Genomic DNA, 25,763 nt, shown 5'->3' with positions numbered 1-25,763 from the left:
GGCGGTTGGTAACAGGAGGCAGGGGACATGATGTTTACCCAGGTTCGGGCCCTCTTGATGGAGGTAATACCCTATGTCCTGCTTGATTAATATTGATGATATGAGTATTACAAGAGTTGATCTACCACGAGATCGTAGAGGCTAAACCCTAGAAGCTAGCCTATGGTATGATTGTTGTTGTATATGATCTATCGACTAGCCTGGCCTCGGTTTATATAATGCACCAGAGGCCTAGGATGACAAGAGTCCTAGCCGAATACGCCGGTGGGGAGGAGTCCTTGTCTTGGTCACCAAGTCTTGTGGAATCTTCCTTGTATGCGGCAGCTGTCCGAACTGGCCCATGAGTATACGACCATGGGGGTCCTCGGCCCAATCTAACTTATCGGGAGACGACATGGTGAGTACCCCCTAGTCCAGGACACCGTCAGTAGCCCCCTGAACCGGTCTTCAAGTTAGGGACGCTCCTCAATTCTTCCAAACTGTTCTTCATCTTCGATTGTCGGTCTTGAAAACTGGTTCAACAAATCTTCTCATCTTCGATCTTGAGGATCGCCGAAATGCATTCGACGACTTTACACGTCGGGTATCCAAGGAGCCCCTTTAAGTTTCCGGCCTTTATCAATGCCTTGTTATTTTTATGCCACACCTCGGGTTTGAAGTTATTCCCAGGAGGCAGTGTCCTCTTGCGTCCGAGCTGTAATGCTGGACTGCATTCGAGGTATCTTTTGCAGCCGAGCACCAATGCCGGACCGCTTCCGAGCTCCAACATCGGAATGTATTCGAGCTCCAACGCCAGACTATGTCCAAGCTCCAACGCCAGACTGTATCCGAGCTCCAACGCTGGACTATATCCGAGGTGTCATAAATCACCTTGGTTCAAAAAGGTTGAAGGAGTTTAGCCGAGCTTAATGCCTGAAATGCCCTCTATGGAGCCAACCACTAGCGCCTGAGATTTATGCCAGACTGTTTCCGAGGTGGTGCACCACCCCGACTGTGGGCTGGTTTTTGTCAATATTTTTGATTGGTGCAATTTATTCTCCGCTGAGATATATAGCCAGTACCCCTCAACGTGTGTATCGGTTTAAAACCCGAGATGCACTTGAAGGATGACGTAAGACCGCTGATCCCAGTAGCCGCTGAGACTCAGGCTGATTTGCAAAATCGGCCTGAGGATCAAGTCCTAACTCGGCAGAATACTTCGGGATACAAAAAGCGGCGTGCTCAGTCCTCAAGACTCAGGTTGGGTGCGGCCAACCAACCTGAGGATCATAATCTCCTCCGAAACTATATTGCACTTAAAATTTTCTGCATTGGATAGGCAATGCAGTAACCCCCGCGACACTGGTCGGGTGGAAACACCAGATCAGGGGATTGATGTGCCCCTTTAATATTTTTAAATAATAAGCCCGAAGCCCAGTAGCCCCCAAGCATTAATGCGGGCACGGGTGGCCGAATTAAGGATCAATATCCATAGTAAATTATGTGTAATGACTATATGTATCCATGTACTTTACATCATCAATGCTCGGATCCGCATTTTACAAAACTTTGTTGACCGACCATCGGCTTCCACCTCCTCAGCTAGTAGCCGAGGTGTGTTTGTCCTACTTTATAAAGCCTTTATGAGGGCAAAGATTTACGACAAACATGGCAATCTGGCCATACGGTTTTATAAACAAAGGTACGCAGAGATATATGTTATATTACTCCCTCCGTTTTTATTTACTCTGCATATTAGAGTTGACTGAAGTCAAACTTCGTAAAGTTTGACCAAGTTTGTAGAAAACAATATAGACATTTATTATAATAAATCTATACGATGTGAAAGTACATTCAATAATAAATCTAATGTTGTTGATTTGTTATTGTATATCTTAATATTTTTGTTTATAAACTTGGTCAAAGTTTGTAAAGCTTGACTTTGACTAAAGCTAATATGCGAACTAAATAAAAACAGAGGGAGTACTGTTTAACATAAGAAATGTCTTCCAAAGAAAATAGTCCCGCTATCGGTTCCTTTCTTTGGGTTGTCATGCTAAGCATGATCATGAAACCTCAGCTCTAATGTAAGAGAAAAATATTGAGGATTTTAGTTTGGGAGGCCAGTTACTAGCCCCCGCTAGTGTTCGGCGACAGTCGAGGTCAAGCTGTAAACACTTCGACCAATGTTATGAATGGCCCGTCATTTAACACAGTCATCGGATCGTTGACCAGTTTACGCTTATTGTGACAGTCAGTTTTCGGCTTTCTCCACTAAGGTGCTTAACCAAGTGAGCTGGAAGCACAATCACAGTGGTTCTCCCTTTGCACACCTAGCCAAACAGAGCGGAACGTAGGAGGCAAGCGCAGGAGCCGGGCAACCCAACTATTGACCGAAGACACAATTCGACACCGATGCATATATAGCAATATCCGAGAATGTTTTTACCGAATCTCTAAAGGTGTTCGGCGTTGCACTGCGAGACTTGTGCTGAAAACACACAAATAGTTTAAAAGTACCATAAGCTTGGAAAACCAAAAAACGTCAGTAAGAACTTGACGTCTGAACAAGATCAAGTGTTCGGTGCCAATCCGAAAATTGAGGAGAAAGAAAAAATTGTGCTTCTGCCGTGTTTTGACAACGACCAAGAAAAAAACACATTTACAACTCATATATAAGTTTTAAGATCCCCCAAGTGACTTGGGTAAGAATTTTATGTATAATGATTGTATGTACCGAAGTACTTATATCATATTTGTGTTCACCCGAACTTTAAACGCGTCTTAACCGACCGTCGGCTTCTCCCTCTTCGGCCAAGGGCCGAAAAGTTTCATGTACTCCGCCTGTCGAGAGTATCGACGGTGTTTCCGATGACCAGGCAATCAGGCCATAAGACTGTAACAGACAAAGCGCGCTCAGGGAACTTATGCTATATTACTAACAAAGTGTAAGAAGCATCTTCGAAGAAAATAGTACCCCCACTGATACCTTTCTTCGGTGCTCATTATTACTATGAGACTTGTGTAATAGATTTTTTGTACTCATGAGTTCCGTTGTGTGCCGACCATGATTGAAAACAATAAGAGTGCTAGCTTTCGTCTTCACCCAGTCTGAGGTCAGAGCTCGGATGACCCGGTCGTGACAATCGCAGATGTGCTCCCTTTACTCCCTAGCTGAACAATCGGGAACGTAGGGGTAAGCACAGGAGCCAGGCAACCCAGCTTGCAAATCGCTTAGGTCAATGTGGTGCATATTATGGCGTAATACACGAACAAGAAACAAAGCCGTATAATTATAATCATGTGCAAGAGGAAAAGCTCCATCAAGGGAGCCCCCAAGTAAACGGGGTATTTGAATTTGTGTGTCACAAACTTGACAAGGAGATTCTCTACAAGCAACTTTTTTTTTCAAAAAGGTATAATGCTTGGTCGAACCGAACACAAGTTAAAAATTTAAAACTTTGAGCATGAAAGCAACTTAGCTGGTTAATGTGTTCGGTATTGATAACGCGGCTCGAGCTTGATGCGGGACAAGGTTCCATCCACCAAGACGGTCCCAAGGTGGCGGAGCAAAGAGCTCGGCACTCCGAAGTGGTGACATAGCACGGTCAATGCGGGCCGGCAGAGTGATGCCGAAGTCCCTGGCATGGGGTAATGAAGTGTTGACGAAGCCCCCCATCCAGCCGAGGTCATGTGGTATGTCAGTACGCCGAGTTGACGATACTTTCCAACCTGGATCATTTTTCTGTGCATAAAAAATAGTGCAAACCGGAGATAATAGTAATAATAATAATTAAAAAAAGGTCATTGCATAATAAATAATTTATGCAAAGTGAGTAATAAAAGAAAAATGGCCTGGCGCCGAAGTCAATATCGATGCAGGGCGTCGGCGTGATGCGGTAAGGTGTGGCAAAGCCTGAATTCACAGGTAGGTCCAAGTTCCGGATGCGGCATTCGCCGGACTATGTATGGAAACTGACTGAACCACCACGCGACCATCGTTAGTGCGGCCATCATTCGGTGGACCTGTGTACAGATGATGGAACAAAACAGAGTAATAATTTCTTGGGAAAAATAAACCCCAACAAGCAAAAATACTAGGATTAATAGCACCTGGTTTATTTTGTAACAATCCGAAGAAAGGTGACTCCCAAAATTGGGACTCGATCCGCATGAAGGAAATATGCCCTAGAGGCAATAATAAAAGTTATTATTTACTTCCTTATATCATGATAAATGTTTATTATTCATGCTAGAATTGTATTAACCGGAAACATAATACATGTGTGAATACATAAACAAACAGAGTGTCACTAGTATGCCTCTACTTGACTAGCTCGTTGATCAAAGATGGTTATGTTTCCTAACCATAGACATGAGTTGTCATTTGATTAACGGGATCACATCATTAGGATAATGATGTGATTGACTTGACCCATTCCATTAGCTTAGCACTTGATCGTTTAGTTTGTTGCTATTGCTTTCTTCATGACTTATACATGTTCCTATGACTATGAGATTATGCAACTCCCGTTTACCGGAGGAACACTTTGTGTGCTACCAAACGTCACAACGTAACTGGGTGATTATAAAGGTGCTCTATAGGTGTCTCCAAAGGTATTTGTTGGGTTGGCGTATTTCGAGATTAGGATTTGTCACTCCGATTGTCGGAGAGGTATCTCTGGGCCCTCTCGGTAATGCACATCACTTAAAGCCTTGCAAGCATTGCAACTAATGAGTTAGTTATGGGATGATGTATTACGGAACGAGTAAAGAGACTTGCCGGTAACGAGATTGAACTAGGTATTGAGATACCGACGATCGAATCTCGGGCAAGTAACATACCGATGACAAAGGGAACAACGTATGTTGTTATGCGGTTTGACCGATAAAGATCTTCGTAGAATATGTGGGAGCCAATATGAGCATCCAGGTTCCGCTATTGGTTATTGACCGGAGACATGTCTCGGTCATGTTTACATTGTTCTCGAACCCGTAGGGTCCGCACGCTTAAGGTTTCGATGATAGTTATATTATGAGTTTATGAGTTTTGATGTACCGAAGGAGTTCGGAGTCCCGGATGAGAGCGGGGACATGACGATTAGTCTCGAAATGGTCGAGACATAAAGATCGATATATTGGACGGCTATATTCGGACACCGGAAGTGTTTCGGATGATTTCGGAGAAAATCGGAGTGCGGAAAGGGTTACTGGAACCCCCCGGGGAAGTATTGGGCCTTAGTGGGCCTGAGGGGAGAGAGAGGGCAGCAGCCCAGGAGGTGGCGCGCCCCCTCCCATGAGGAGTCCGAATTGGACTAGGGGAGGGGGGCGTGGCCCCTCTTTCCCTCTCCCTCTCCTTCTCTTTCCGTCCCCCTTCTCTCTTCCTAGTTGGACTAGGAAAGGGGAGTCCTACTCCTATTAGGAGGAGGACTCCCCCCTCCTTGGCGCGCCCCAAGGGCAGGCCGGCCTCCGCCCTTGCTCCTTTATATACGGGGGCAGGGGGGCACCTCTAGACACACAAGTTGATCTTCGTGATCGTTCTCTTAGCCGTGTGCGGTGCCCCCCTCCACCATAATCCTCAATAATATTGTAGCGGTGCTTAGGTGAAGCCCTGTGACGGTAGAACATAAAGATCGTCACCACGCCGTCGTGCTGACGGAACTCTTCCCCGACACTTTGCAGGATCGGAGTCCAGGGATCATCATCGAGCTGAATGTGTGTTAGAAGTCGGAGGTGTCGTAGTTTCGGTGCTTGATCGGTCGGGCCATGAAGACGTACAACTACATCAACCGCGTTGTGCTAACGCTTCTGCTTCCGGTCTACGAGGGTATGTGGACAACACTCTCCCTCCTTGTTGCTATGCATCACCATGATCTTGCGTGTGCGTAGGAATTTTTTTTGAAATTACTACGTTCCCCAACAGTGGCATCCGAGCTAGGTTTTATGCGTTGATGTTATATGCATGAGTAGAACACAAGTAAGTTGTGGGCGATATAAGTCATACTGCTTACCAGCATGTCATACTTTGGTTCGGCGGTATTGTTGGATGAAGCGACCCGGACCGACATTACGCGTAGGCTTACGCGAGACTGGTTCTACCAACGTGCTTTGCACACAGGTGGCTGGCGGGTGTCAGTTTCTCCAACTTTAGTTGAATCGAGTGTGGCTACGCCCGGTCCTTGCGAAGGTTAAAACAGCACCAACTTGACAAACTATCGTTGTGGTTTTGATGCGTAGGTAAGAACGGTTCTTGCTAAGCCCGTAGCAGCCACGTAAAACTTGCAACAACAAAGTAGAGGACGTCTAACTTGTTTTTGTATACTTGTTTTTGTAGGGCATGTTGTGATGTGATATGGTCAAGACGTGATGAGATATAAGTGTTGTATAATATGATCATGTTTTGTTGAAGTTATCGGCAACTGGCAGAAGCCTTATGGTTGTCCCTTTATTGCATAAGATGCCAGCGCCAAATAATTGCTTTAAAATTATCGCTATGCGATAGCAATAGTTGCAAGAGCAATAGTTGGCGAGATGACCATGTGATGACACATTGATATAGATCAAGAGGATGGAGATCATGGTGTCATGCCGTTGACGATGGAAATCATGACGATGTTTTGGAGATGGAGATCAAAGGCACAAGATGATGATGACCATATCATGTCACATATTTTGATTGCATGTGATGTTTATCTTTTATGCATCTTATCTTGCTTTAATTGAAGGTAGCATTATAAGATGATCTCTCACTAAATTTCAAGATAAAAGTGTTCTCCCTGAGTATGCACCGTTGCCAAAGTTCGTCGTGCCCAGACACCACGTGATGATCGGGTGTGATAAGCTCTACGTCCATCTACAACGGGTGCAAGCCAGTTTTGCACACGCATAATACTCAGGTTAAACTTGACGAGCCTAGCATATGCAGATATGGCCTCGGAACACTGAGACCGAAAGGTCGAGCGTGAATCATATAGTAGTTATGATCAACATAGTGATGTTCACCATTGAAAGCTACTCCATTTCACGTGATGATCGGTTATGGTTTAGTTGATTTGGATCACGTGATCACTTAGAAGATTAGAGGGATGTCTTTCTAAGTGGGAGTTCTTAAGTAATATGATTAATTGAACTTAAATTTATCATGAACTTAGTCCTGGTAGTATTAGCATATCTATGTTGTAGATCAATAGCTCGCATTTAGCTCCCCTGTTTTATTTTTGATATGTTCCTAGAGAAAACTAAGTTGAAAGATGTTAGTAGCAATGATGCGGATTGGATCCGTGATCTGAGGTTTATCCTCATTGCTGCACAGAAGAATTATGTCCTTAATGCACCGCTAGGTGATAGACCTATTGCAGGAGCAGATGCAAACGTCATGAACATTTGGCTAGCTCAAGATGATGACTACTTGATAGTTTAGTGCACCATGCTTAACAGCTTAGAATCGGGACTTCAAAAACGTTTTGAACGTCATGGATCATATGGATGTTCCAGGATTTGAAGTTAATATTTCAACCAAATACCCGAGTTGAGAGATATGAAGTCTCCAACAAGTTCTATAGCTAAAAGATGGAGGAGAATAGCTCAAGCAGTGAGCATGTGCTCAGATTGTCTGGGTACTACAATCGCTTGAATCAAGTGGGAGTTAATCTTCCAGATAAGATAGTGATTGACAGAATTCTCTAGTCACCATCACCAAGTTAGTAGAACTTCGTGATGAACTATAATATGCAAGGGATAACAGATACAATTCCCAAGCTCTTCGTGATGCTAAAATCGACGAAGGTAGAAATCAAGAAAAACATCAAGTGTTGATGGTTGACGAGACCACTAGTTTCAAGAAAACGACAAAGGGAAGAAGGGGAACTTCAAGAAGAACGGCAAGCAAGTTGCTGCTCAAGTGAAGAAGCCCAAGTCTGGTTCTAAGCCTGAGACTAAGTGCTTCTACTGCAAAGGGACTGGTCACTGGAAGCGGAAATGCCCCAAGTATTTGGCGGATAAGAAGGATGGCAAAGTGAACAATGGTATATTTGATATACAGATTATTGATGTGTATTTTACTAGTGTTCGTAGCAACCCCTCGGTATTTGATACTGGTTCAGTTGCTGTGAGTAGTAACTCGAAACGGGAGTTGCATAATGAACAGAGACTAGTTAAGGGTGAAGTGACGATGTGTGTTGGAAGTGGTTCCAAGATTGATATGATCATCATCGCACACTCCCTATACTTTCGGGATTAGTATTGAAACTAAATAAGTGTTATTTGGTGTTTGCGTTGAGCATGAATATGATTTGATCATGTTTATTGCATTGTTGAGGAAATCATTAACTAGTAGCTGCTCGATTGGCTAGCGAGTAGGGGATTAATCAGCTAATCGGCAAGTTAATCGGCCATTTAATCAATTAATCGGACGATTTTTCGCTTTATCAGTTACTTGGTGACCCTATGAGTAGGGATTAATCGGCAAGTTAACTGGTTAATCGGATGAGTTCTTGAACAGGGGTTTATTGCAATACGGTTATTCATTTAAATAAGAGAATAAATTGTTGTTCTGTTTACATGAATAAAACCTTATATGGTTGCACACCCAATGAAAATGGTTCGTTGGATCTCGATCGTAGTGATACACATATTCGTAATATTGAAACCAAAAGATGCAAAGTTAATAATGATAGTGCAACTTATTTGTGGCACTGCCGTTTAGGTCATATTGGTGTAAAGCGCATGAAGAAACTCCATGCTGATGGGCTTTTGGAATCACTTGATTATGAATCAATTGATGCTTGCGAACCGTGCCTCATGGGCAAGATGACTAAGACTCCGTTCTCTGAAACAATGGAGCGAGCAACTGACTTATTGGATATAATACATACTGATGTATGAGGTCCGATGAGTGTTGAGGCTCGCGGCGGGTATCGTTATTTTCTGACCTTCACAGATGATTTGAGCAGATATGGGTATATCTACTTAAAGAAACATAAGTCTGAAACATTTGAAAAGTTCAAAGAATTTCATAGTGAAGTGGAAAATCATCGTGACAAGAAAATAAAGTTTCTACGATCTGATCGTAGAGACAAATATTTGAGTTACGAGTTTGGTCTTGAATTAAAACAATGTGGAATAGTTTCACAAAATCGTGCCACCTGGAACACCACAGCATAATGGTGTGTCCGAACGTCATAACCGTACTATTATTGGATATAGTGCAATCTATGAGGTTTCTTATCGATTAACCACTATAGTTTTGAGGTTATGCATTAGAGACAGCTACATTCACGTTAAATAGGGAACCATCTAAATCCGTTGAGACGACGCCGTATGAACTATGGTTTGGCAAGAAACATAAGCTGTCGTTTCTTAAAGTTTGAGGTTGCAATGCTTATGTGAAAAAGTTTCAACCTGATAAGCTCAAACCCAAATCGGAGAAGTGCGTTTTCATAGGATACCCAAAAAGAAAATATTGGGCACACCTTCTATCACAGATCCGAAGGCAAGATATTCATTGCTGAGAATGGATCCTTTCTAGAGAAGGAGTTTCTCTCGAAAGAAGTGAGTGGGAGGAAAGTAGAACTTGATGAGGTAACTGTACCTGCTCCCTTATTGGAAAGTAGTTCATCACATAAATCTGTTCCTGTGACTACTACACCAATTAGTGAGGAAGCTAATGATGATGATCATGTAACTTCAGATCAAGTTACTACGGAACCTCGTAGGTAAACCAGAGTGAGATCTGCACCAGAGTGGTACGGTAATCCTATTCTGGAGGTGATGTTACTTGACCATGACGAACCTACGAACTATGAGGAAGCGATGATGAGCCCAGATTCCGCAAAATGGCTTGAGGCCATGAAATCTGAGATGAGATCCATGTATAAGAACAAAGTATGGACTTTGATTGACTTGCCAAAAGATCGGCGAGCCATTGAGATTAAATGGATCTTCAAGAGGAAGACAGACGCTGATAGTAGTGTTACTATCTACAAAGCTAGAATTGTCGCAAAAAGGTTTTCGAGAAGTTCAAGGTGCTGACTACGATGAGAGTTTCTCACTCGTATCTATGCTTAAGTCTGTCCGAATCATGTTAGCAATTGCCACATTTTATGAAATCTAACAAATGGATAAACAAAACTACATTCCTTAATGGACTTATTAAAGAAGAGTTGTATATGATGCAACAAGAATGTTTTGTCTATCCTAAAGGTGCTAACAAAATATGCAAGCTCCAACGATCCATCTTTGGACTGGTGCAAGCATCTCAGAGTTTGAATATACGCTTTGATAAGTTGATCAAAGCATATAGTTTTATACAGACTTGCGGTGAAGCCTGTATTTACAAGAAAGTGAGTGGGAGCACTACAGTATTTCTGATAAGTATATGTGAATGACATATTGTTGATCGGAGATAATGTAGAATTATTCTGCAAAGCATAAAGGAGTGTTTGAAAGGAGTTTTTCAAAGAAAGACCTCGGTGAAGCTGCTTACATATTGAGCATCAAGATCTATAGATATAGATCAAGACGCTTAATAAGTTTTTCAATGAGTACATACCTTGACAAGATTTTGAAGTAGTTCAAAATGGAACAGTCAAAGAAAGAGTTCTTGCCTGTGTTACAAGGTGTGAAACTGAGTAAGACTCAAAAGCCGACCACGACAGAAGATAGAGAGAGAGAGAATGAAAGTCATTCCCTATGCCTCAGCCATAGGTTCTATAAAGTATGTCATGCTGTGTACCAGACCTATTGTATACCCTGTCCTATGTTTGGCAAGAGAGTACAATAGTGATCTAGGAGTAGATCACTGGACATTGGTCAAAATTATTCTTAATGGAATAAGGATATGTTTCTCAATTATGGAGGTGACAAAAGGTTCGTCGTAAAGGGTTACGTCGATGCAAGTTTTGACACTGATCCAGATGACTCAAAGTCTCAATCTGGATGCATATTGAAAGTGGGAGCAATTAGCTAGAGTAGCTCCATGCAGAGCATTGTTGACATAGAAATTTGCAAAATACATACGGATCTGAATGTGGCAGACCCGTTGACTAAACTTCCCTCACAAGCAAAACATGATCACACCTTAGTACTCTTTGGGTATTCATCACATAGCGATGTGAACTAGATTATTGACTCTAGTAAACTCTTTGGGTGTTGGTCACATGACGATGTGAACTATGGGTGTTAATCACATGGTAATGTGAACTATTGATGTTAAATCACATGACGATGTGAACTAGATTATTGACTCTAGTGCAAGTGGGAGACTGAAGGAAATATGCCCTAGAGGCAATAATAAAAGTTATTATTTATTTCCTTATATCATGATAAATGTTTATTATTCATGCTAGAATTGTATTAACCGGAAACATAATACATGTGTGAATACACAGACAAACAGAGTGTCACTAGTATGCCTCTACTTGACTAGCTCGTTGATCAAAGATGGTTATGTTTCCTAACCATAGACATGAGTTGTCATTTGATTAACGGGATCACATCATTAGGAGAATGATGTGATTGACTTGACCCATTCTATTAGCTTAGCACTTGATCGTTTAGTTTGTTGCTATTGCTTTCTTCATGACTTATACATGTTCCTATGACTATGAGATTATGCAACTCCCGTTTACCGGAGGAACACTTTGTGTGCTACCAAACGTCACAACGTAATTGGGTGATTATAAAGGTGCTCTATAGGTGTCTCCGAAGGTATTTGTTGGGTTGGCGTATTTCGAGATTAGGATTTGTCACTCCGATTGTCGGAGAGGTATCTCTGGGCCCTCTCGGTAATGCACATCACTTAAAGCCTTGCAAGCATTGCAACTAATGAGTTAGTTGCGGGATGATGTATTACGGAACGAGTAAAGAGACTTGCCGGTAACGAGGTTGAACTAGGTATTGAGATACCGACGATCGAATCTCGGGCAAGTAACATACCGATGACAAAGGGAACAACGTATGTTGTTATGCGGTTTGACCGATAAAGATCTTTGTAGAATATGTGGGAGCCAATATGAGCATCCAGGTTCCTCTATTGGTTATTGACCGGAGATGTGTCTCGGTCATTTCTACATTGTTCTCGAACCCGTAGGGTCCGCACGCTTAAGGTTTCGATGGCAGTTATATTATGAGTTTATGAGTTTTGATGTACCAAAGGAGTTCGGAGTCCCGGATGAGATCGGGGACATGACGAGGAGTCTCTAAATGGTCGATACATAAAGATCGATATATTGGACGGCTATATTCGGACACCGGAAGTGTTTCGGGTGATTTCGGAAAAACCGGAGTGCCGGAAGGGTTACCGGAACCCCCCGGGGAAGTATTGGGCCTTAGTGGGCCTGAGGGGAGAGAGAGGGCAGCAGTCCAGGAGGTGGCGTGCCCCTCCCATGAGGAGTCCGAATTGGACTAGGGGAGGGGGCGCGGCCCCTCTTTCCCTCTCCCTCTCCCTCTCTTTCCTTCCCCCTTCTCTCTTCCTCGTTGGACTAGGAAAGGGGAGTCCTACTCCAACTAGGAGGAGGACTCCCCCCTCCTTGGCGCGCCCCAAGGGCAGGCCGGCCTCCCCCCTTGCTCCTTTATATATGGGGGCAGGGGGGCACCTCTAGACACACAAGTTGATCTTCGTGATCGTTCTCTTAGCCGTGTGCGGTGCCCCCCTCCACCATAATCCTCGATAATATTGTAGCGGTGCTTAGGCGAAGCCTTGCGACGGTAGAACATCAAGATCGTCACCACGCCGTCGTGCTGACGGAACTCTTCCCCGACACTTTGCTGGATCGGAGTCCGGGGATCGTCATCGAGCTGAACGTGTGCTAGAACTCAGAGGTGCCGTAGTTTCGGTGCTTGATCGGTCGGGCCGTGAAGACGTACGACTACATCAACCGCGTTGTGCTAACGCTTCCACTTCTGGTCTACGAGGGTACGTGGACAACACTCTCCCTTCTCATTGCTATGCATCACCATGATCTTGCGTGCGCGTAGGATTTTTTTTTGAAATTACTACGTTCCCCAACACCGCACACCCATTGCCTGATGGGTGATAAAGCGATGGCAGGGCGATGCTGGCAAAGGTTCGCTTGCGGAGGCAAAGCCCTCGGTCCAGCTAACGTGACGAAGCTGGTCGGCTAGTGACGCTGAAGTCTCTAGTGTAGGTTGATGAAGAGATGGCGAAGCCCCCGGTCCAGCCGAGATGTCGAAGCCTCGATGTTAGCCGACGAGTCGAAGTAGGTCGGCATGATGGACATCGGCTTGAAGAAGCAACAGTGCGGCCCTGCTGATGCCGGTCGTGACGTGGTCGATGCTGGCTTGATGAAGTGACCGTGCGGCGATGCCGGCATGCCCGCTCTGTGTAATTCGTGGGGCGGCAACGTTAGTGATTATTTATCCTTCGCGATGCCAGACTCTTGTTCGGCTTGCCGAGATGATGATCCGAAGAAATTGAACTCGGCTCAACAAAGTGACGACGTGTCTAGCGCAGGTCGGCAACTTTGGAGCAATATTGCCGGACTGGTTTGACACCAGCATGATGGTGAAGATGACCTTAGAGGAGGCTTAAAAATTTACGGGAACGTGTTTAAAAACAACGCACAATACCCTAGAAGAGAATTCCTCTAAAAAGGTTGTCCAATATCACGTTTATAAAGAAACATGAATTCGGGCCGGATCCGTATTCGCGCAGAAAATGGATCCGAAAATTGGTCCACTCATTGAAAGGTTTCCGGAGTTTGAACCGTCGGATCGAGATGAAATTTATAGGGTTGGTAGATATGGGAATTCCGCAGTAGATGAACGGTTGGATCTTCCAAAGGACCTCCGAGCTGTGCTCTGGAGACCACGCCCTAAACTCGTCCAATTTCCCGTCCAGATTTGACAGGGCTCCGGTATATCGTAGATTGTCGGAGATTCCTCCATCGGAACTCGACGAAATTTTGCATGGCTATTGTAGATGTAATTCTGCACTATTCCACCGAACAATCGTCAAACCGACGCTCGAGAAGGCCGTGACGGCGAATGCAAGTTCGCTGTCCATAAAAACAGCACGGCCGCCCTCGGGCAATGTTGACGTTGAGCCCTCAAGCTCCATGGATGATTCCTCCCTGATCTTGATAGAGATCAGAGTTGATGTTTGATGAAGGCCCTCGTCCGAACATGGTGATCCGAACACGGGGCGCAGTTCTTGGTCGAACCAAGCTGACCAGTCAAGCTGGTGACGAAGATGCCGAAGCCGTAGTTGATCTGCAGGCGAGCCATCGATCTTTTTGCCGATCACATAGCGGAACTCACAATGTAAGCAGCAATGTCGGTGTCAAAACCGGCGGATCTCGGGTAGGGGGTCCCGAACTGTGCGTCTAAGGCGGATGGTAACAGGAGGCAAGGAACACGATGTTTACCCAGGTTCGGGCCCTCTTGATGGAGGTAATACCCTATGTCCTACTTGATTGATATTGATGATATGAGTATTACAAGAGTTGATCTACCATGAGATCGTAGAGGCTAAACCCTAGAAGCTAGCCTATGGTATGATTGTTGTTGTATATGATCTATCGACTAGCCTGGCCTCGGTTTATATAATGCACCAGAGGCCTAGGATAACAAGAGTCCTAGCCGAATACGCCGGTGGGGAGGAGTCCTTGTCTTGATCACCAATTCTTGTGGAATCTTCCTTGTATGCGGCAGCTGTCCAAATTGGCCCATGAGTATACGGCCATGGGGGTCCTCGGCCCAATCTAACTGATCGCGAGACGCCATGGTGAGTACCCCCTAGTCCAGGACACGGTCAGGTACGCTGCCACTGACTGTGGTCTCGCGCACGATGTCCCTAACCACGACCTCACCGCGATGGGCGTGCCTGGACCGAATGCGCCCTCGCCGCTCCTTCGGCGGTGGCGACTGGGAGCCGTCCTATGATAGCCGGGACTGGGAACCACCCGAGGTGGTGCGCTACTGCACTCCTTTTGCACCGGCCATGGCTACCAAAACCTGAGGCTCTGATGCCAATTGTTAGCCCTGAACTACTCGCTAGCACTCGAGTACACTGATAAACGACTGGTGGAAGAGCTAAGTGCTACTACTACTTGTGCTCTGCAAACTAGCAACGCACACACTGTTAGTGCTGCTCATACACACACGCACATGGAAGAGAGAAGCTCACGGACACGCTGATTGTTGTGAAGCTCAAATGGATTGGAGTGGAATGAGTTACATCGATGGAGCACAGCTCCTTATATAGTGGTCACGAACCGACCTAAGCAAAATATCTGCTAGATATGAAGTAAGCACTTGCGTCACATACTAGCTTATCTAGTAAGCTTCATTTCTACTACTTTTTTTTTGAATGTTGGCAAGCTGTCAAATTTGTTGATCAGAAGAAGGTATTACAAAAACACCCCCAAAGGAGGAATGCACCGCATAAAGGGCGAGTGCTAAAAAAAGAAGAAAGGAAAATATGGCTGCTCGGTTAAGTGAGGGAAACCGAGCTAAAACCAAAGCAGTGCTTAGCTAAACTAGGACTAAAGCACCACAACATATACAAAACGCCGAAAAGCCAAAACCTCACAACACACCCGAGCGGGCACTCGAGCGCCTACGCTGCTACCAGAGTGCACACCGACAACCGTCGTATTGTACCGGGCTGCTATGAGCATATCTGCAAACATCGATGACACCAGAGAGGAACAATACATCCGAAAGAGCGAGACATATGCCGCTCCGATCCCACGAGGCTAGCTGGCATAGCTCGCCTGGCGCTACTTGCATACAAAGGTTGCTCCTGCTGCTCTCACCGTCGACCAACGATCAACTCCAAACAGATGAACCACCAATGCTCCCTGCTCACCAAGACGATGCCCACTCCAGATGCACCACACCACCACCAACCAGGTGCTTCCAACACCAAACTTGACTCCAAGGCAATGCTTCCAACAAAGTAATGACGCCAAAGATGCCACCATTGCACACGGTTTTCACCGGGAGACAAGAACACAGAGCAGGGAGAGGTGTCGGACCCCCTCGATGGCACCTCCAACAAGGGAAATCACACACGAAGGCGTCATTTGCCATCAGCTCAAACCAGAGTCGAGCATGACTTTCGTCAGGGAAACCGAGCACCTATGCTGCGACGACTTCGCCGAACACACCATCGGCAGACCGGAGCAGCAGGCGCCACTTGCTACACCGCACAAAACTAAAGGAGCACTGCTGGCGACGCAAGCCTAGAGCGTCCCAAAGGCACATCCTAGACCACGCCACCCCAGACCACCATCCCGACAGGGAGCTACCACACAGTCCGCTTGGACTCAGTCGCCGGCCGAGCCACCTCCGGCCACCAAAGCGCCAGATACGACCGACATGGCCCATCAGATCCGGCCGCTCAAGCCAGAGGCCACCAGCCAGGGGTGCCCGCATCCCCTAGCATCACCCTGCAACGACGACACACTCGTCCGCGCCGCCCCTGGGCATCCCCGCAGCAGTGACCACGCCCAACTCCATCGACGCGCCGCCAAGGGCGCGCGCACCAGACGTTGGATGAGCATGCGGCCACGCACCTCCACCGCGCAGCCACGGACGCGAAACGCGTGGATCCGGGCACACAAACCATAGATCCCTGGCTCCAGCAAGCTCCGGCGGATCTCCATGGACGCGCCATGATGCAACCCCTCTTGATGCGCCAGAGTAGCCAGGGATAGCGCCCCGCCGCCGCCTTCCTCGGGGCCGGCCCGGGCTTCGCCGGCGGGCACCCTCTGGCGACGGCGAGACAGGTGGGGGAGGGGGCGGGGGCTGTGGCGGCGCTAGGGTTTCTACCCCGTGTCGTCAGAGCTAGGCGAGGCGGGGGTCGGGGCTTGGTTTGCACCTCTCCGAACTGCTTCGTTTCTACTACTACTGCCTTAACTAGTAAGGAATGCAAAATCTATTGCTGCGGACCTGCACCTCCTGCATGCTAGCTAAGAGCATCTCCAGCCGTTGGCCCCCAGGGGCGCCTAAAATCGCCGCCTGGGGGTGAGCCGGCGCAAAAATTGGGCCTGGGAGCGAGTTGGTCCCCAGCCGCCGGCCCCAGGGCCGCCCCCAGGCACGTTTAAAAATAAAATTTGTATAGCAAATTTCGGCATAGTTCGGCGAAGTTTGGCTAAACACGATAAATTTCGGCAAACTTGGGCATATATTAGACATGTTCGCGGATTTTCATTACATAGCAAAATAGATAACTAATCTAAAAAAGAAACTGGCTGAACGCTGAGGAGTCGCCGTCGTCGCCGCCATCGTCGCCGCCATCGTCGGACTTCTCCTCCTTGACGCGGCCGTCCCTGGTGGACCCCTGACCAGTGTCGCCAATGCGGGCAGGTGGCGGCGTCGCGTCGTCGTCGTCGCTGTCGTAGATGACGACGACTCCGCCTTCGTCGCGACCGCGTCGGCGCTCTGCGAAGCGGCACACTGGCGCTCCTTCGCCTTCTCCAGGCGCTCCTTCTCCATCTCTATGGAGTCCCTGCGCGCCCATTCCAGGGTCGCATCGTTGTCGTCGAGCTCTGTCTTCACTGGCGCGGCCGGCTCCTTCTTCATCGGCGCGAGCCCCGGCTCCGTCTTTGGCTTGACGAAGCGCGGAGGAGGAGCCGACAAGGAGGCGCGTCGGCCACCCTCGTTGATGATGGTGCCGGCGTTGCGAGTGCGTCGGCCGAGCGGCGTCTCCGCCGCGGGCTCGGCCTTGACGCTGAGCAGGGCCGGAGTACCGGAGAAGTGCGAGGAAGACCGTAGGAGGAAGAAAAGGAGGAGGACCCAAACCTCCTTGGCGCCCATGGCCCGACGCGTCGGTGGTGCGCCGGGGCGACCACCCTCGCCGGGTATGCCAACGGCGGGTCGTTGCCGCCCTCAAAGTACGTTAGCACGCCCTCGAGTGTGCGTCTGGGGACGTCCCACCACAGGTGGCGCCCCTTGCTGTTCTTCTGGCCCCCGACCACCGGCACGTCGTTGGTGGACGCCAACCGCTGCTGCTGGCGGCGCTCGAAGTACGCCGCCCAAGCCGCGTGGTTGTCGGCGGTGTACTGGGGGAGGGAGAGCTGGGCGTCGGTGAGGGAGGCGCGTACGACCTCGACCTCCTCGGCGAAGTATTTGGGCTTGGCCACGGCGTCGGGCAACGGGGGAATGGGCACTCCCCCGTCGCTGAGTCTCCACCCCGTCGGCCCGGCGCGCATGTCCGGCAGCGCCGGGATGTTCACCTGGAACAGGAGCCAGGACTCCTGTTCGGGCAGCGAACGGCGGCCGAAGCCGTTGGCCGCCGCCTCGTCTCCGGGGAAATGCTCTACCATGGCGATGGGCTCGGAAGAGGTAGAGAGAGAGAGGGAGGGGCTGGCGGCGATGCTCGGGAGAGGTAGAGGGAGGGGCTGGGCGGCGGCGAGGGGCGGGGCTGGTGTGGGCACAGGCGAGTGAGGCCACCGGCTATATAGCTGCGCCGCGCCCGTGTGAACGCGTGCGAGGGAGGGGAGGCGTCGGCGCGCCGTCCCGTGACGCGCCGTCCGTGAGGAATCAATGGTAAGGCTGACCAGCGGCAGCCTTGCCATTGATTCCCCGCGGGAACCGAGGCCGTTGGGGGAAGACGAGGCGCTGTGTCGCTGACGCGGCTGGCCCGCGGGTTTTTCGCGCCAAAACAGCTCGCCCCGGCGCCCCCCAACGCGCCGGGTTCGACCTGGGTCCGCCGGCGCTGTTTTCGGTCCAGGCCGGCAAAAATCAGGCTCCTGGGGGCGCGACTGAGCCGTTTTTTCAGCGCCGGCGCGAGAAAATCGCCTGGAGAGGCCTTTCTGGGGGCGCGGCTGGAAATGCTCTACGTGACCGCTCATGCTGCCGCTGTAGCCATGCATGCATCAGAGACAGGGTTGGGCCTACAATAGACAGCAGGCAAACTTGCCTGCCATTTTTTGTGAAATTTAAGAGGCATAATTCTTGCAAAGTTTCTTACAATGATATCATGTCTATGCCTTTTCCCATTGTTATACGGTCTAGCTGTAGGTTATACTCCCTCCATTCCACAATGTAGTGCTTCCTCTATCCCCGTGCTTCAACTTTGATCGTAAATTTAACTACCAAGACCGATTGTGGCGGGAGCAAAAATTATATCAGTAAATTCGTATTCGAAAGAAGTTTTCAATTATATAATTTTTTCTCCCGCCGCAGTTGGTCTCGTTGGTTAAATTTATGGTCAAAGTTGGACCTTGGAAAGCGCGGGCGCACTATATTTTGGAATGGAGAGAGTAGTACATAATGCACTCAGATGAGGTGGAAAAAAACACGCAGTTTCCTCTGAAAAGATGGGTATGTCAGTGGATCAACATTTCGATGGCGTAAATTGCAAGTGTTTCATTTTTGCTTTTTCTTATATGAAGGTTCGTTTCACTTTTTGTACTGTTGTAGTTCTTGCAAGGATGACCGAATGGCACCTTGTAGGATCTTGATTGATGGTGTCCAAAAACTGAATACGCAGCATATATGACTCAATTTCCAATACTAGTTTAACATATACTGCATGTAGAAACCAGGTGAAAGTTGCCTGCCATTTTCTCTAAGATTTTAAGAGGCATATGTCAGTGGATTAACTCGCTGGCATAAATTATAATTTTTCCATCTATACTTGCTCGCCTTCTGGTGTTCGTGCTAGGATTTAGGATGTTAACTGTTGGTGCCTCAAAGCTGAAATGTAGCAGTTATGACTGAATTTCCAATATGGTGGGTAGTAGTGGAATGAGTGTCGGGAGGTGAAGCTATCCGCCTCCACGTCGTCGGCAAGCAGCTAATCGGCCGAAGATGTTGAGGCCGCAAAGCTTGGCTTCAACGGGAGGAGAGGAGAGATGGCCCTCATGGGATACAAGCGCCATCGACCTCCCATGGGCTACTCTGCCTCGCTGCCAGCAGCGCTCACGGACATGCTGGCGTGATGGTCGTGGCAGTGGGGTGCGGTCGGGCTGGCGATCTCGCCTTCATCCTCGCTCTTGTCGAAGACCTCATCCTTCGCCTCATCGATCTCCTTGTAGGCGGCCTCTAAATCCGCCTGATACTGGTGGTAGCGCCAGCGGTTCTCGCCTTCATCCTCGCTCTTGCCGAAAGACCTCATACTTCGCCTCATCGATCTCCTTGTAGGAAGGCTCTAAATCCGCCTGATACTGGTGGTAGCGCCAACGGCCGAGGCTGATGTCGCGGGCGAAGTAGTAGGAGCTCGAGAAGGCCATGGCAGGTGTGGTGTGGAGAGGAGATAGAGAGCGAGATGGGTGGATGGATGCGGCTGCGCTGCGGTCTGGGGGTTAAATAGCGGGCGAAGGACAAGCCAGGCGGCGAGGTCCTTAATGGTGGGCGGCAGACGGACAGATGGGTGTCATCTTGATGAAGTTTGTGTCTCTTTTTGTCATGGTGATGTATAAAGCGAGAGCCTGCTTCGCCAGAAAAGGATGAGTGGCCGACTCGTGTGAAGGCTGTAGGAAATGCATTGGCATTGGCATCAAAGTAGGCTAACATGGTGATCTGTGGCGGTCCCGACGGCATCATCTTTACCTCATGCCGCCACTTATTCACATGTGATAATGCTCCATATGCAACACTAGAGGCTTTGCAAAGAAGGAAATGCATTGGCATTGGAATGGAGCTCGCTTCCGTTCATCATCGAGATGGATAGTGCTGAAGCTGCTGCGATGATCTCCAATCCCTGAGTTAATAGATCTCAATATGCTGCAATTATCCAGGAGATTGCAACCTTGATGAAGGGAGGCAGAGAGACTGTGGTGCATGCTATTAGAAAAAAGAGTAGTCATGTTAAGCCATGAACTAGCTAAATCTCTCGCCCGTTTTGGTGAAAAAAGCGCTCATGTCCATCCGTCACAGCAAACCCGAATGACTATTCGATATGCTTGAGCCGCCTTCGGACTCGCCCCGCATGGTGATCTTGGTGACCATGTGGCGGTTGTGGCACGTCCACAACGAGATCACAGATGATATGAAACCCTTCCCCCCGCAAAAGAAAGGACACATGCATGCCCCAAAAATCTCTCTCCACCCCCAAACTAGTGGTTAAATATTGCTTTGGTGAAAAAACTGCAAATCAGACAAAATATTATTTCTTGTTTTTTGAAATTGGATAGAGGTTCCTTGCTCGTTTGAAGGTGGTTTATTGGATGAAGCAACACTAGTGTTGTACATGTGGTGGTCTAATCAAACAATAGAATGACTGAAATAAAAAAAATCCCATGAAACATAAAAAAAGAGACTTTTGTAAAAATAAATCTTAATCGGAGTTTAAATCCAATGAAGTTTGGTAATGTTCCCCGACGAACGTTTGCCGGGAACATGTGGCATTTCAAACGATTTTGATGGCATTTTTAGTTTGTGGGACGACAGTTTATTCAAGCAGACACGACACTTTCTTGGAAGATGACATTTCCTAGACTTTATCTCAGAAAAAGCCATGTTGCTCTCAAGAAGTTGTCACCCCGCAAATAACTGAAAAATGCCATTAAAACCGTTTGAAATGCCACCTGTTCCCCGCGAACGTTCGTCAGATGGAAATCAGAATCTGAGTAGAGATATTCGGAAATCCAAAGTGCCTTCGCTCCAGGGAGGCTTATCACTGACAATTCTATTATTGCTTTTGAGTGCCTTCATCACATACAATCACTGAACCAAAACAGACCCGCGGCGTGTGCCTACAAGCTTGACTTGTTGAAGGCATATGACTGCGTGGATTGGGACTTCTTGGAGAAGGCACTAGGGAGATGGGGCTTTGCCCAACAGTGGATTACATGGATTATGGAGTGTGTGAAATCAGTGAAATATTCGGTCAAATTCAATGGACAATTGCTTGAGAGTTTCATACCCTCGAGAGGATTAAGGCAAGGTGATCCTTTGTCGCCGTTCTTATTTCTTTTTGTTGCTGATGCCCTTTCTGCCCTATTCTCGAAATCAGTGGAGGAAGGCTCGCTAAAGGGGGTGGCTATATGTCGTGGTGCACCGGTTATTTCTCACCTGTTATTTGCAGATGATACTATGTTGCTTTTTGAGGCGTCTGGCGAGCAAGCGAGCATTGTGAAGGGGCTGTTGAACACTTATACTTCTGCGACGGGTCAACTTATTAACCCAGAGAAGTGTTCCATCCTTTTTTTCTGACAACTGCTCGGATGCGGTGGCGGATGAAGTCAAAAGCACCCTCGAGGTTACGCAGCAGGTGTTCGAGCCAAAGTACCTTGGCCTTCCGGTGCCAGAGGGAAGAGTGCACAAGGGACAATTTGAATCTCTTCAGGAGAGATTGAGGAAGAGATTGATTGATTGGAGTGAACAGTTTGTCTCGGTGGGGAACAAGGAAATTTTGATCAAGGCGGTGGCGCAAGCTATACCTACATACGTCATGAGTGTGTTTCGGCTACCGGCCTCTGTTTGCGATGACTTAACGCGTATGATGAGGCAATACTGGTGGGGTGTGGAGAATGGTAAAAGAAAAATGGCATGGCTCAGTTGGGAGAAGATGATCTTGCCCAAGGATATGGGAGGAATGGGTTTTAGAGATATGAGATCCTTTAATCAGGCGCTACTCGCGAAGCAAGCCTGGAGATTGCTTGACAGTCCGGACAGTTTGTGCGCCCGTTTACTCCGGGCCAAATATTACCCCAATGGTAACTTGCTTGATACCGTCTTTCCTTCAAATTCGTCGGCTGTATGGAAAGGCATCATGCATGGACTTGATCTATTGAAAAAGGGGCTGATATGGCGTGTGGGTGATGGCTCGTTAATTAAGACTTGGCGGGATCCCTGGATTCCAAGGAAGTATGACTTCAAACCGATCACCCCAAAGAGGAATTGTAGACACAATTGGGTTGCGGACTTCTTGGATGAATCTGGTGCATGGAATATGCAAATGCTGAGGCAATATTTCTGGGATATGGACATACGTGAAATTATCAAGATCCGAACGTCATCAAATCGGGGGCAGGATTTTTTGGCATGGTTCCCAGAAAAGAGTGGTTTGTTTACTGTTAAGAGTGCTTATCACCTCGCAAGAGAATACCAATTATCAGACTCGATGAGCGCGTCTAGCTCTAACCCAAGCAGACACAGGTCGATATGGAGTCGGGTGTGGGATGCGCGGGTACCTCTCAAGATGAAGATCATGGCGTGGAAAGTGGTGTCAGGAGCACTCGCAACAAACTCTTGCAAGAAATATAGACACATATCTACGCATGATACTTGCCCTCTTTGTGGCTCAGATAAGGAGACCAGCTTCCATGCGTTGGTTACTTGTGAGTATGCTCGGGCAGTGTGGATGCAAATGCGTGCAGTTTGGAACCTCCCTGATCCCCAACTGCTCCGAGACACAGGAAAGGAGTGGCTGTTGAATGTACTGATGAACTGCAATGATGAGATGCGGGACTGCACTATAATGTTAATATGGAGGATTTGGACACTGAGGTCTGATATGGCGCATGGTAAAGATGTTCCAAGTCCGGCGGCTACGGCAGATTATTTGCAAAGTTATATGCACTCGATACATTTGGTCAGGAGATACTCTGCGGAGGATATCATAAAGGGGAAGATGTCACTATTTGGAGAGGAGCCGGTCAGGTCGCCCGGTACGGCAGTGCGGTTACCTTGGCCTCGTCCTGAGGATGGCCAAGCTGCCTTGTCGGTCGATGGATCTTTCTCACCAGTGGATGGATCAGCGGCTGCAGGTATGATACTTAGAAGAGTGGATGGGTCGGTCATATTTGCAGCTTACCGGTGTATCTTCAACTGCAACGATGCTTTGGAGGCGGAACTACATGCAATAATGCAAGGGATGGCACTAGCAATCCAGCATTGCAACTTGCCGATCGTTGTTCAATCCGATTCTGCCCAAGCTCTTTCGTCTCTGACCGGTGAGAGTCTGTCCAGGTCGGCTTATGGTCATTTAGTAGCTGAGATTCGTCGTCTGATGGGTGGTAGAGAGTTTATTCCAGTGAAACTTAAGCGAGAACAGAATAGGGTAGCAGATCGTTTGGCTACGTATAGTCGTACAGAGAGCACTACTGATGTATGGCTTGGGAGGGCCCTCCGTGTATAGAGGAGCTTTTGCCATTTGATTGTAACCCTATGAATATGGAATAAAACTCTTTTACCCGTGCAAAAAAAAAAGAAATATTCGGAAATCCGGAAAAGAAGTAGAAAAAGGAAGAGGGGAAATTCACTCAAATTAGTGATAGTTTCTGTCTACCATGTGCACGAGCCAGGTTCTGGCGGGCCAGGTTTCAAAAATCAAAAATTGAAAGGAGGAGCGGAAGATGTCTCTGTCTCTCCTTCACGTGGCCACTCCCCACCCCACCCCACCACCCCACCACCCATACCCATGGTTGCCGATTTGAGGCAAAAGAGTTCTGCAGTCTGCACACCCATTTGCTGCCCTGAACCACCCCATCCGCCTCCCCTGCTTCCTCCTCCTTCCTGCCGCATTCCCCTTCCCCTCCTCTGCGCCGGCAACACGATGGTTCGCACTCGCGGCGGCAAGGAGAACTGGGTGTTGCCGCCGGACGCTGTGCAGCTCAAGGAGGAAGACGGGGAGACCGCAGCGACGGTGATGGTGGCCACCGCCGCCGCCGCCGCCGCCCCGAGAGTGGAGATCGTCGTCGACTTCGACAAGTCCCTGCTGGACTGCCCCCTCTGCTCCTTGCCGCTCAAACCTCCCGTCTTCCAGGTACGTACAGTAAAATGGACCATCTTTGCTTTGTTCCCTTGCTTGATTCTCCTTCTTCCGTCTCGCGCACACAATAATTTGCTTCTTGCGCAGTGCCCGGCGAAGCACGCGGCGTGCGGCCCCTGCACCGCGAACCAGGCCAACCAGTGCCCGGCGTGCGACGGCGCGTACGAGCGCGACGAGGGCGCGGACCGCTACCTCCTGGCGGTCAGGGTGCCCTGCCCCAACCAGGCGTACGGCTGCGGGAGCTCCGTGGTGTACTGCATGGCGGGCGACCACCGGCTGGTGTGCCCGCACGCGCCGTGCCGCTGCCCGGAGCCCGGATGCGGCTTCCTCGGCGCGCCGCCCGCTCTCCGCCTCCACCTCGCCGAGCGCCACGCCTGGCCCGTGACCGACATCGCGTACGGCTCCGTGCTCGAGATCCAGATGCAGGGGCGGCGGCTGCTGTCCGCGGAGGGCGGGGAGAGGCTGTTCCTGCTCGTGGCGAGCGAGCGCGGCGTCAAGGTGGTGCGCGTGAGCGCGGCCGTGGACGAGGACGGCCCATCGGCGTCATGGTACAGGTGCAAGGTGTGGGTGCACGCGCCCGTGGACACGGACACCGGCCACATGGACGTCCTGATGCTGGACGCCAAGGTGGAGAGCTGTGCGGTGCCCTCCGAGGAGGCGGCCATGAGCGCGGGTGGCAGGTACCTGCCGGTGCCGTCCGACGTGCCGGCGCCGGATGGAGGAGGGATCGTCCTGCGTCTCCGCATCGACAAGCAGGTCACGGCGAGCAGGAGCCCCCGTTCCCGTGCCTGATTACTTACTTGGTCACCTTCGTCTCTTTATTATCTATCTATACTCGCCTTAACCTGGAGTACTATATATACTGTATTTACCATGGTTAGACATTGGCGATTTGGTAGAATGGTAGTGAACTGGTGTGGTAGTGATCCAAGGTTGGACCTTGGTTGGGCTCTGATTGATTCTGTCCATGGCAATGTTTGCCAATGTATCGCGTAGGCCATATATGCGGCTGATGACTGATAAACTAGTAATCCTACTTGGCCTGTTCTCGTCGATCGCTTGCCAGTTCATTTTACTCTACTTGTTTGACTGCTGCAGT

General features: G+C 48.6%; 1 protein-coding gene across 1 annotated transcript; it reads left to right on the top strand.

Annotated features, from left to right (window-relative positions):
* The first annotated feature begins 24,297 nt into the window (after nucleotides 1–24,297).
* On the top strand, nucleotides 24,298–25,739 carry LOC119270979 (E3 ubiquitin-protein ligase siah-1-like). Its single transcript, XM_037552967.1, has 2 exons — nucleotides 24,298–24,658; nucleotides 24,752–25,739. Exons 1-2 carry the CDS (start codon nucleotides 24,314–24,316, stop codon nucleotides 25,454–25,456), a joined length of 1,050 nt encoding a protein of 349 aa, XP_037408864.1. The 5' UTR covers nucleotides 24,298–24,313; the 3' UTR covers nucleotides 25,457–25,739.
* Nucleotides 25,740–25,763: the final 24 nt, after the last annotated feature.

Source organism: Triticum dicoccoides, chromosome 3A (genome assembly GCF_002162155.2).
Source record: "Triticum dicoccoides isolate Atlit2015 ecotype Zavitan chromosome 3A, WEW_v2.0, whole genome shotgun sequence".
Taxonomy (NCBI): Eukaryota; Viridiplantae; Streptophyta; class Magnoliopsida; order Poales; family Poaceae; genus Triticum; species Triticum dicoccoides.
This window is presented reverse-complemented; position numbering and strand designations above follow the sequence as displayed.

Excerpts from the sequence above, each read along its gene's own strand:
- LOC119270979 (XM_037552967.1), top strand. The coding sequence starts at position 24,314 with ATGGTTGCCGATTTGAGGCAAAAGAGTTCTGCAGTCTGCACACCCATT. Across the intron at positions 24,659-24,751 it reads TCAAACCTCCCGTCTTCCAG|TGCCCGGCGAAGCACGCGGC; the intron begins GTACGTACAGTA and ends CTTCTTGCGCAG.